This window comes from Neophocaena asiaeorientalis, unplaced genomic scaffold, assembly GCF_003031525.2.
Source record: "Neophocaena asiaeorientalis asiaeorientalis breed wild unplaced genomic scaffold, Neophocaena_asiaeorientalis_V1.1 scaffold174, whole genome shotgun sequence".
In the NCBI taxonomy this organism is placed as follows: domain Eukaryota; kingdom Metazoa; phylum Chordata; class Mammalia; order Artiodactyla; family Phocoenidae; genus Neophocaena; species Neophocaena asiaeorientalis.
In genome coordinates, this window is record NW_020174922.1 from 2,511,182 (window position 1) to 2,524,364 (window position 13,183).

Below are 13,183 nucleotides of genomic sequence, written 5' to 3' on the forward strand. Positions count from 1 at the left end.
CCCACAACAGGGGGAGGCCCCCAAAACAAAAAAAAAAAAAAAAAAAAAAAAAAAATCTACTACTACTGCAACTGTAAACAGAACACTGAGGTTTGTAAAATCACTTGAGAATTAATCTGTTTAAAGTCAAGGCACATTTTTTCAACACCAACTGTATGTTATATACTAAACTATCCTGTTGATGGAATTTTCAACTTTTTTACATAGTAACAAAGTGCTTTTACTTTTTCTTAATCTCAGGAAATTACCTTGTATTTAAACAATCAGTTTATAGTGAAAACCAAATTCTTACTAAAAGCTTGCTAATAATAACTTGTGTTATCAAAAACAAGGGAAACTCTAAATTGATTAGCATTACTAGGCAAAGCTAAACTCTACCCTGAGTCAACCTTAGATAAATGCAATTATAAATTTAAGAAGATTATTATGTAGCTAACTTTGCATATATGCATGTATGTGTGTACAAACATAAATATATATGTATATAGATATATTTATAAAGTGCTACACCATACCAGTTTAAATATTTATACAGAGATCCCATGCTAGGAAAGCAGAATTAAATACAATATCTTTTTCACAGATTTTTGTGACAGCTTTGAAATGAGATACAATGAAGAACTCTCACAGCATTTGTTTTCAAAAATTCTATTTCTCAACTGAACATTTTCTTTAAATATTACAAGAGAGCCCCCTATTGACCAAAAATGTTGGCAGTTCAGCAGAATCAGCTAACTACCACTTTTTACACATCCAGCCAGCATGTAATGTTAATACCTATTACCAATTCATAACACTGAAAAAGGCTGAAAGTGGGTGAAATGAGGTATAAGGGTATCTGAAATGTGTTACTCTTTAATTAAACAAATTGAAAGGGAAATACAAACAATGAGATGTATACGGTTTATTACAGTTAGAAACAATAACAGCTACTATATTTATATTTAAGTATTTTCTATGTCAGATACTACACTAAATGCTTTACATACATTGCCTCATTTAATAAAACCACCCTAGTTCTTTTGTATATTTGGGTGCATGTTAATTCTTAGTTTTCTGCTCAAATATCTCCTTGTGAGAAAATATAGGATCTCTGGAAAAAATGACTTTGGGAGTTGACAGAACCATATGATCAAATAAAAGGATCTTCATTAAAAAGGTTTTCTTAAACTGTATAACTCTAATATAACCTTTGTTTAAATCTGCTAAGTACTAAGATTTATTTTTTACTACCATTTTTTCCAAAAAGTGAATTACTTATTTCTTACCATGGACAGTGATGATCCATTCTCCTAACACAGTGGCCGCAGCGGCTGCAGTGATGGGAACGCTTTGGTCTCATCAAATTACACTTGTTACACAATTCCCAGAACTCCCTTTCTAGAGAAGGAAATTAAAATCCATTTAATAAAGGCACATGAATAATGCTGAAATTTAGCAACAAGTGTTTAGAAGAGTTTATAGGAATTCTTCGATATATATGTCTAAGTGTCCAGTGAAAATGTTTGCCAAAATATGTTGCTGCTCTATTCTATGCATGTTTTATTTTGTACGTTTCTAATTTTAAACACTATAAAAATAAGACACTATTAATAGTTAAACTAAGAGATAGAAAACAACATATTTGAGTTTAAGCATATTGCTGTAAGTAAAATTTAATGACAAAACCCCGAAGTACAACCAAATTATTACATTAAAACAGAATTATATTTAAACAAATTTCTAGAAATTTGTTATCTAAAGGCTCTAAAGAAGAAATAATGCTGAGTATTGGTTTCATAGATTAATAAGTCAAAATCAATCGTTATGATATTGTAAGAAAAACAGAGATGGCATCTCCCAAACTCCCCACACGAAACCGTTTTTTAAAATATTAATGGACTCATTTGGGAATGTTTATGAGAGAGGGTTGGAAAAAGATTTCAGATGGGTTTAAGAGGTACTAGAATAGTTTCAGAGGTGAAGAAGATTACAAGAAGATTACTATTTAATGGAAATAAAGGAGTCCTTTAAAAATTCTATCCTACCACCAAGGAGCAATTTCCTCTAGTCTGTTGTGAAAGAGCACACAATTAAGTTTTGTGCTTAAAAACATGAAGTTTACAGGAATAAAGGGAAAAGTCATTTGTTTTCATTAAGAACTGCTCTAATTAGATCCATAAAAACTCTGTGGGACAGTCATCTACCAAGATAAGACAACTGTTATATAGAACATATCATTTTAATATTTCTTGAAATGGAATTTTACTTTTATAAAAATTTTTAAACTTTATATCACTTATGGAAAACTATATCCTAACCTCACTAAAAGTATGGGCATAGTAAAATTAACCTAACTCCAATACTCAGAGTATTCGTATATGCAAAATGTGACCCAGCACATAGTAGGTAGTAACTAAATCCTTGCTAAAGCATGAAAAGTTAAAAAAAAATTTTAATGAAAGATTCTAAATATAAGTAACAAAATTGTGGGTAGTTTTCAATTTTCTAAAAAGATGCCCTATTTTAATTCCATTATTTCTAGTTTAATGGCCAGAAGTAAAATCAATATACTGGAATTTTATAGTAAAGTGTTGGAAAAACATTCTGCTACTAATGTCTCTGAAGAAATCAATAAAGTATGAATAAAAGCTATATCAAATCAACTGTTCATTCCAATAATATGAAAGTTGAGAAATTATCTTTTACATTTAAAATTTCACTTTAAAATAAAATTCTCTTGTTTCTTACTTACAATTCTTATTTTAATGAAAACATATTACATGAGAAAGCAACAATATTAAAGCTTAATTTAGGTACAATTGAACTATGATAATTTAACTGTTAGTGAAACAGAAATATTTCATTCGTAGCATAATACAAGGTCACAAGCATGTCACTTTTTTTTTCCCCCTAGATGTTAGTGGATGTTAGATGTTCCCAAATATCCCAATGTTAAAACTCTGAATTCACATACTACAAGGAATATGATCAGGAAGGAGACTCTCTTTGATGAGCCGATCTTCATTAAAAGACAACATGAAAACTTTATGTTCTTAAACCAGCCCCTTAAAAAATAAATATGGGGTATTGGCAATTTCAGCACATAATACTGCAAAGAATAAATTATTTATTTCATACTTAAAATGTTGTATCCTCAGAAAAGAGCGTTTGGCTAGAGTCAGAGAAAGACTGTAATTCATTCTGTAGTGTAGACTATGGTTGGCAAACTACAGTCCACAGGGAAATCCAGGCCACCACCTGTTTTTGTGTGACCCATGAGGTAAGAATGTTTTTTACAAATTTAAATGATTGAAAATTATAATGATCATAACAATAATAATTTGTGGCATATAAAAATCTTGGAATTTAAATTTCAATGTCTATAAATAAAGCTTTATTTGAACACAGCTATCTATGCCCATTCATTTACATATTTCTATGGCTGCTTTTGGGTTACAATGACAGAGCTGAGGACTTGTGACAGAGACCATATGGTCCATAAAGCTAAAAATATTTGTTATCTGGCCCTTAACAGTACAGAAGAATGTGCTGACCTATGGTCTGGAACATAAATTTGTTCAAAGAAAGGGTTTGAGCCATTTAAGGCTCACTTTAAGATGTAAGAATCTAAAATGAAAAATGAAAATGCACATTTTCACACACAAGTACACACACACATTTATGTTTTTAGAAAAGAAAAAAAATCACTATTTTTAAAATCCAGAAATTAAAGTATCATCTATGTTTTTGCTTCGCAGAGCAAGAAAAAAAGCCATCCATCTTAACCTACCACCCTATGTATCTATAAACCATTTCTTAGTCTTCTCCCTTTTTTCTTCAGGGTTTATTCATGTCCAAATAGGATCTTGGTGACTGATACATTCTGGTGTCTGATGGTCACCTACAAGACTTTTGTACTAACCATCTAACAAAATAAAAGCCTATGGGAGACAGAATCCAACTCCTAATTTATGGTAGCTATAGAAGATAAAAAATTAACAGACACATTTTTTAAAGGAAAGAAAAATCAAAACATAAAACAAATAAAAGAAAAAAGGTAAACTCTATAAATGATAGATGCTCTTTAATGTAAGGTAAACAGCATCTCATTGTTTAACAGGGAACCTTATTAATGCTGTAAATGCATGAATGACTATAAAGCAAGATTTGGTTTGGTTTATCTCTCAAAAAGGAAGGAATCACCTTCTATTTGAGTCTTTTAAAGGACTCACATATTAGGGGGCCTTTTCTCAATTACTATACCTCAAATCACAAAGTAATGTTTTGGGGAGAAAAATATAACTTGAAACTACAAAAATCAATACAAGGGTTGGGTTTTAACAGAGGTTTTCTGACAGAATCGGTTGCCAGTGTAGCTCTGTAACAATACCAAGAGACTTTGGAAACATTAAAATGGGATAAATGAATGCATGTTTTTTTGGTTGGGCAAATGGGAACTCTTCACTGAAGAAAAACAGGCCAAATGTCAATGAGACCAGATATAATGCAGATATCCAAATAGTTGGCAAGACGCCATGGTGTCCTCCATCACTGGAGTCTATAAGCTAAAGGTAACACAGCAGTTTCAGGTGGATTCAATCTGACCGACAGGTATAATCCATTTGGTATTTATTTTAAAACAATGCTTTAAAAATTTTGAATTAGTTGCCAATATTTTTAAAAATCATGAAATGTCTCATAAAAATTGAGATTCTATATTTTCTCTTCAAAAATTGCAGTATCTAATAATACCAGGCCTGTATGACTATTTCACTGTAGCTGAATAGTGCCACTCCCTTTAGATAAGATATGAGATTTTCAACGTAAAATAGTTCCTCCCTGGCCCCTTTCACTGATTTGCAGTATCTGACAGATGTAGGCATTTGAATGTTTGACCACAGCAAACTAAAGATTTCATCAGAAATGAGTCCTGAGTTAGGAAAAGCCTGCTTCTTTGATTTTCTGATAACATTGGGTTTTAGAGTTGAAGTAGAAGATACATGTATCAGGGTTTCCCTGGTGGCGCAGTGGTTGAGAGTCCGCCTGCCGATGCAGGGGACACGGGTTCGTGCCCCGGTCTGGGAAGATCCCACATGCCGCGGAGTGGCTAGGCCCGTGAGCCATGGCCGCTGAGCCTGCGTGTCCGGAGCCTGTGCTCCGGAACAGGAGAGACCACAACAGTGAGAGGCCAGCGTAGCGCAAAAAGAAAGAAAATACATGTATCAACATTTTAGAGAGCCTTTGGTTTAGGCTAGTAGAGAAGAGGGATTCTATACACATTACAGAGTGCCATCCTCCCTGACCAAACACAGGTACATGCGCGCACACACACACAATAACCGCTAAATGACAGTGATACTGCTTCTATAAATTAATAAAAACTAAATATTCAAGATAATTTTCAGAAACTTCTACATAAACATCAGTGTCATATCATTCCCACTTAATCGTTAAACTTGCAAGACCAAGTAAGCCCCAAATGATGGATCTCAAAAAACAATCAGAGGGCTTCCCTGGTGGCGCAGTGGTTGGGAATCTGCCTGCCAATGCAGGGGATGCGGGTTCGAGCCCTGGTCTGGGAAGATCCCACATGCCGCGGAGCAACTGGGCCCGTGAGCCACAATTACTGAGCCTGCGCGTCTGGAGCCTGTGCTCCGCAACAAGAGAGGCTGCGATAGTGAGAGGTCCGCGCACCGCGATGAAGAGTGGCCCCCGCTTGCCACAACTAGAGAAAGCCCTCGCACAGAAACAAAGACCCAACACAGCCATAAATAAATTAATTAATAAAAAAAAAAAAAAAAAACAATCAGAAACTCAAGGGAGGCTATATAAGTGACTTGCCAGTTTATCTAATTTTAGAAAGAATTAGTACATTGGTTCCCAAACTTTGTGACACACTAGAATCACCTTGGATCTTTCAAAAATACGGATACCTGGCTCTCACCCCCAGATATTCTGATTTAATTAATATGGGATGTGATCTGGACATTGAGATTTTTTGAAGCTCCCCACGTGGTTCTAATGTACAGCAAGTTCGGAAACAACTATAAAAATTTTTCTGGTTCTATAAAGTATAACAAAGACATATAAATTTCTTTCTAGAAGAAAGTACAGAGAGTTCTCCAAGCTTACATAGCAAATGATGGAAAAGTGAAACTTGGGAAAGAGGGTAAAGGAGGTTTACTATATCTGGCATGTAATAAAACAAGCAATACATTTGTAATTTTTTTGTGTTGCCTGAATGGTTACTATGTAATAAAGTGACCAAAAATTACCTTCACTGACACTAGAATAAAAGGCTTTCAAAATTTTCACTGAATTGTTCGAACCTGAAGAAATACAGGCAATAGTATTATAACACTACAAATATTTAAGCAATATTGTATCGATAATATCATGAGGTAAGTGGCACCATCAAAAAATTCCTTTACTAAATAAAAATATAATTTCTCAGTAATTATATAGCATTCAACAAATATTTACCTAGCAACTATTACTAAGTGACAGAGACTATTTAGGCATTAAGGATACAGTACTGAACAAATGTAGAAAACGAAACAAAGACTCTACACCCTCACAGAGGTTATATAGATGTAGAGTGGGAGGAGGGAGAGACAAAGAAATAAACAAGTAAACTGAAAAGGAGAGCCAGAGAGTGGGGGATATGAGGAGTCAGCTGAGATTTGTGGTTTTAAATTGAGAAGTCTGGAAAGGAAACAACTGAGGAAAGACTTGAAAGTGGCGTTACATGACATATATAATTAATATACTAAAGGCAGTCAAATACATTAATAAAGATGATAATTCTGGCATTGTAAAATTGATAAATCTGAAAGGTACCATACCTCCATGTGGGATCTTTGGGTTCTCAGGGAGTCTTCCTGGATCAGTTATTGAGGCCCTCACTAAAGCAACCAGACAAAATATGGCAATGCCATAGAATACTTGGAAATAAACAAACAAATAAGTAAATAAATAAAATTAGTATTTACCCTTCAAAACATTTTTCAACAAGCATATCTAAAGGATAAATGTATATTTTAGTTAATACCATCAGGATAAATAATTTTCAAAAATAAGATGGAAAGATGATGAATTCATTTCATTCATCAAATAATACTGCCAAGAGGATTATGTAAAATGTAGTAATTTTAAATAGTTATTTTGTATAATAATAACTGATAAACTTGTTATAAACCAGATTCTTTATTAACAGAAATTCCCTACTAATATTGGTATAAATGAATCCCTTTTAATTATTACATGTACTATATTTGACAGAATCAAAGCAGCATTTTTAAACCTATTCTACAATTAAACTTTTTCATTAACTCTAGGTGGCTAGCTTCAAAATTACATTGGGTTAGTGATGTTCAATTGCTCTTTTCAATAGATCTTAAGATAGTTAATTTGAAAATAAAGAATCTAGAAATTTTTGTGTTTTAAAATGAATAACTAGAAAAAATAACAGTAAAGGAAAATATATTCATTCATCATAATTCTACCTTTTAGATGAAAAAGAAATAGGCATTTTGTTGGGGGGATAAAGGCACTGCACCTGGAATAGGAAACTTAGTTCAAGTGCTAACTCCAGGACTGACTGCATGGCATTGGTCAGTTTTATCATTTGTAAAACACATTATACTTCCCACAGCTCTTATGAGATCAAAATGACATAATGTACATGAAAATGATAAATGCCATGTACATGTAAAACATATCACTTCAATCTTATTCTTTTAATCATAAGCAAACCATCACCATTAAACTATAGGAGAAAATAATTATCCAGAAGTTCAAAGTATTATCATAATCAAAATCATAATCAATAACTTTTATATCATGAAACTTTTTCTCAATAATGTGTATCATAATCACCCTTAAAAGTCCTTCCACATTTGCAGTGAGTATATAACAGAAACACTGAAAATACACACAGACCTACAAAATGCTCTTCATATATTCTGTAGAGTTAGGTATGAAGCTATCACATTTATCTAACCCTGCAAAATATATAAAGGCCATTCTTTTTAAAAATGTCCATAATTTAGTAAATAACTTCATATTAATAGCACTGAATAATATTAAAAGGAAGATTATTATAGTGGTATTTTACTCCAAAAACATTCACAATGAGAAAAAGCTTTAATTATCCAAAGAAATAAATAAAGATCTAGAAACTTACTTATTATTAATATGCCTGGAATATGTCCTTCTTCATAGTGAGGAAAGAGGACAATTTTGGGAATTAAAACAAAGTTGTATAACCAGACAAAGACAATCAAACCCATGCAGCACCAACCATGTGGGTCAACAACAAAGTGAATCCGGAGACCCATTTTGCAGTCCTATGACTGCCTGCCAAACCACAAGGAAAGATCAACCTAAGGAAAGGGAAAAAGAAAAAATTACTTATATGGGAAAAATTATTTGAATAAAACAAAACTACCTTTTTGGCAACTATAAAATGACACTTAAATTTTCTTTCTATGTATATTTTTGACAAAATAGAACACTTTGGAAAACAAAGGGAAGTTTCAGCCTATTAAAATTTCACCATAAGCTTCAAATAATTTAATTTCAATTTTCATATGAATTGCAATCATAGAGTATAAACTGGCATTACCTTCTGAAGTTAAACACAAGTCTGCCCTTAACTCAGCAATTCCATGTGTAAATTCAAGAGAAATGAGTGCACATATTCACCAAAAGATATGATTAAAACTACGAAAAGGTTTTGTACATAAGACTAACTGATGGTAATACAGGTCAAAAGAGTGCTCATCTTGTGGTGGGAGGGGTGTTTATTAATTGGGAAGGGAAATGGGGGAAACTCTGAGGAGCTAGAAATGTTCTAGATGTTGACCTGTTGCCTTACAGATATCTACATATGTAAGAACTCACTGAGCTATATACACTTAAGATTTGTTCAATTTAATTTAATTTTAAACCACAACAAAATGCTTAAAAATCATTTTGAAAAATTATAATAAAAAGTGAGAAGTAATTACAAATTGCCAAAAATACTTAAATTCATGGAATGAAGCCCAACTAATATTACTATCAATTCGAGAAGACTCCTGCTTAAATGGGGCTTTTTTCAGTTCAGTGTTAACAAAATGCTAATAGGCCTCACAATGAGAGGCTTAAAGATACTTCTACATATGGTATTTAAAAAGTGACCTAGGGGGGTTCCCTGGTGGCGCAGTGGTTGACAGTCCGCCTGCCGATGCAGGGGACATGGGTTCGTGCCCCGGTCCGAGAAGATCCCACATGCCGCGGAGCGGCTGGGCCCATGAGCCATGGCCGCGGAGCCTGTGCTCCGCAACGGGAGAGGCCACAACAGTGAGAGGCCCGCATCCCGAAAAAAAAAAAAAAAAGTGACCTAGTACTTCCCTGGTGGCGCAGTGGTTGACAGTCCGCCTGCCGATGCAGGGGACATGGGTTCGTGCCCCGGTCCGAGAAGATCCCACATGCCGCGGAGCGGCTGGGCCCATGAGCCATGGCCGCGGAGCCTGTGCTCCGCAACGGGAGAGGCCACAACAGTGAGAGGCCCGCATACCGCAAAAAAAAAAAAAAAAAAAAAAAAAAAAGTGACCTAAAATATATCCTTACTTTAGTAGCTATAATTTATAAACCTTAAATAATAAATTACTATATGAGGTCTAGGGTGCAACTTTTTTACACAAAATACAATGGAATAATACAATAATACACTAGGACAATGTTTCTCAAACCTATAAGCAAACTGGAATCAGTTGAGGAGCTTTTTAAAAATACTTATTCCCAGGCCTCACTGCAGATGTACTGAATCATAATTCTTTACAGAGTAATGCTCAAAAACCTATAAAATGTTCTAAAATGCTCCCCAGCTGTCTCGATACAGCTGACTGGTATCCAGGAACCACGGATCCAGGAGCTTCACTAAGACTTCAATGTACAGCAATGAGCTGAACTCAGTTCAACAAATATTCATTGAGCCTCCACTATATACTAGTCACTTGCTAGACACTGTAGATACAATGATGAATAAGACATGGTCTTTGCTTAAAGGAACTAACAGTCTAATTGGGAAAAGAGCCATAAAATGGGTTTAATATAATACATTCCAGGGATGTGGACAAGATCTTACTATAGGCACAGAAAGATGGGGACTGATTAAATCAGGGCAAGACCCCCCTGCAGGGGAGTGAACTGAGTTCAATCTTAAAAGAGTAAAAGTTATCCAAGCAAAGAAAAGTGACAACAATACTGCAAACAGAAGGAAGAGCAGGAGGTAGACAAGAGTAAAAATTGTAGGAGGTATTACAAACTGCCATGATAAATCACAAACCTTTCAGTGGAGAGCAAGTGGTAAGAAATAAAGGGCTATATCATGATGGATATAAAGATGTCATTCTTAGGCACTGGAAAGCTACTAAAGCAGGCGGGTAACATAATGAGGTTTATATTTTAAATAAAGGACTAAAGCTCTGGTGTGGAGGATGAAATTAAAGACAAAGATCATTTAGGCTAAGAGAAGGCAAAAGCCAAAATTAGTTTTGGAGAGATCAACTGAAGAAACAGAATCGAACCAGTAAGCTTCTGGAGGATGACTCCCAGATTTCCAGCTTATATCCCAGACTACTTCATTCTAAGGATAATTTATCATCAGTTGAAGAGCCTCAGGGTACTACCCTTTAGAGGCCTTGCCAATGTTCTTTAAAGTTACAAAGCTACCAGAACAAAGAAAAAAAGATTAAGGATTAATTTTAAAAGAATACCCCTATCCTGTTATCCCTAGAACCTGGAAACACTGGGACAGCAGAAAAAAAGACAAGAACTCAAACTCACCACCCAACTCTTTAAATCAGATATGGTCTCAGTTAGCACTTATGTATGAATTTTAAAATAGGAATAATGCCTAGGCCTTTAAAAAAGTAAAAGTTGAACTTCATTACCTTTTAATTTAAAAATTAAAAGACCTATCAGTATCGTTAAAGTGAGGAAAGTCACAGAGGATTTAATTTTCTAGGGATGATTATTTTAAAAACTAAATGAACTCAAATACAAATGACAAGCTATCAACATACCTAAAAAGAGAAACATTAAAAAGAATGTTTATTTTTATAGTCTTGCCAACCATCAAGTGCTAAAAGAATGACAGAAGGCTCTGTCTCTCAACATGTTCAATATCATTAACTTCATGTGCTTTCTTTTAATGTTTCAGTTCCATTCACGACTAAAAAAACAGACAATGAATTCTAGTAACTATACAGAACAGAGTGATTTCGTTACTTATTTCTAAATGTATTAGTATTAGAAACAGAAAAGCATACAAGCCAGCAAAACAAGTAGCAAAATTATCAAACACTCATTTGTTTTTTTAAACTCTATTTTTATTCTCCTCTACCAGAGAATAACAAATTTTTCTTATCACTGCAAGAGTTCCTCACAACAGAAACTATAAATGAAAAGTATAGTTTAAAATGTGTCTGTTTTTCCTGGATATAAACATACACAGACAACAAGCTCTAAAAGAACAAGCATCTCCAAGGAAAAGTGCGCTAAGGAGAGAAAAATAAAACAATGAACAAATAAGATGTTGAATACTTTTTTAAATACCTGAGTAGTGAAAATTAATCCACATAATTAGTGCCACATAATCCTTACAACTAGATTGTAGAAAAGAAAACAGTAGCCTTCCAAGAGCTCCAAATCAGATTACAACCAGAAACGTGTAACTGGTAAAGTTGCAGGATCACTCCACTCAGTTATTACCAGGCGTGGCTCACGGCTGGAACAGAAACTATTACACATCCTGAGCAACAACCAAACTGAACACAATGTTGCTACTCAGTCTTAAGGGTGGCATCTGTAAATACTTTCATCACCTAGAGAATCCAACATATTAATCTGTATATTAAATGGTGAGCTCATAACTCTTTGATGTAACTAGGGGACACACTGGTATTTCAACATTTTTGAAGATTGATATCTGGTAACTATACTTGAGTGCTCTCACTTCATTAATTATGTAAATTACTACAGCACGACTTTTTTTTTAAAGAAAGTATAACTCAACTCTAATAAACTAGACTAGTAAATATTCACAATGTTCAAACTACTCTGGTAGGAAACCACCCTTCCCTTTTTTGCTTTTTCAGGCAAAAAATTTCACCACATATTTTCCTCAGGAAGAATACTGAAGTCACTATGAAAAGAAAGTGACAGAAAACTATTACATGACAGAAAACTATAACACCAGAATGCAGATTTTTAAAAATGATAAAAGTGAGCCAAAATAATTTACAAGAAATGGAGCCAAATGAATATCTCTAAACTTGCAGTTTTATATGACTTGCCACCTCAGCCAGTGGTATTATTGTTCCATGAATATGAAAAATATATTCCCTCTCTCATTCCTTCTGTCCAAAATGTCTCTACCATTTTGTCTACTCTATTTAAATTCAACTCACACTTCAAGGTCAATTTGAATCTCACTCGCCATATGAAATTTTTCCTGGCACCTTAGTTCACAGTGATTTCTCCTTCTCTTCAAAATTCCAAATAAAAAGCAAAACTAGTAGAAGAATATAGCAAGTGGTTTTATAAACTTAGAATGAGGAAGATCTTCAACAAGACCCATAAGCCACCTTTGACCACATAAAGATTAAAATTTCTGAAGTTCAAAACACACCAGAAACAAAATTAAAAGACAAAGCATCCCTGGAAACAAAGAATATACCATATGACTAGTAAGAGTCATACAAAGTAAATACACAGAGAGGCAATTCACAAAAGAAAAAAAAATCCAGTGGTTAATCATTACTGATTAGGAAAATGTGAAATCACTAGGTATACTATTTACCCTTCGTACTGACAAAATTCTAGAAAGACAGTTGACACCCAATGTTGAAAGGGCACAGAGAAAAGGACAATCTCATCCATTGCTGATATGCATGTAAACTGACTGGGGAGAGGGGGAAGGAAGTATACTGATGTCTGCAATTTACTTTCAAATGTATCCCCTCAAAAAATGGACTGATGTGTGGACAGAGAGATGGATGAGTATGTGATGTAGTTCAGTAAAATATTAGTTGTAGAATCTAGGTGATGGGTATTCAGATGTACGTTGTATAACATGTTTCTTTTTTTTGTTAGAAAAAAAATATGTATAAGTAATTTCTGTATGGGTGGAAGAAAACACATCTACCAAACT

General features: G+C 34.0%; 1 protein-coding gene across 2 annotated transcripts in view; it reads right to left on the bottom strand.

The window, feature by feature from the left end:
* Positions 1-13,183, bottom strand: part of ZDHHC21 (zDHHC palmitoyltransferase 21) — a 65,076-nt gene that overhangs the window by 43,848 nt on the left and 8,045 nt on the right. For both annotated transcript variants that reach the window (XR_003005323.1, XM_024760470.1), the window contains exons 3-5: positions 8,168-8,366; positions 6,828-6,926; positions 1,269-1,380 (exon numbers count right to left, since the gene is read on the bottom strand). Coding sequence is in view for 1 of the 2 variants with exons in the window: in XM_024760470.1 (XP_024616238.1) it covers positions 1,269-1,380; positions 6,828-6,926; positions 8,168-8,321 (365 nt within the window). In the remaining variant the exon portion in view is untranslated. The remainder of the gene's footprint in view (positions 1-1,268; positions 1,381-6,827; positions 6,927-8,167; positions 8,367-13,183) is intronic.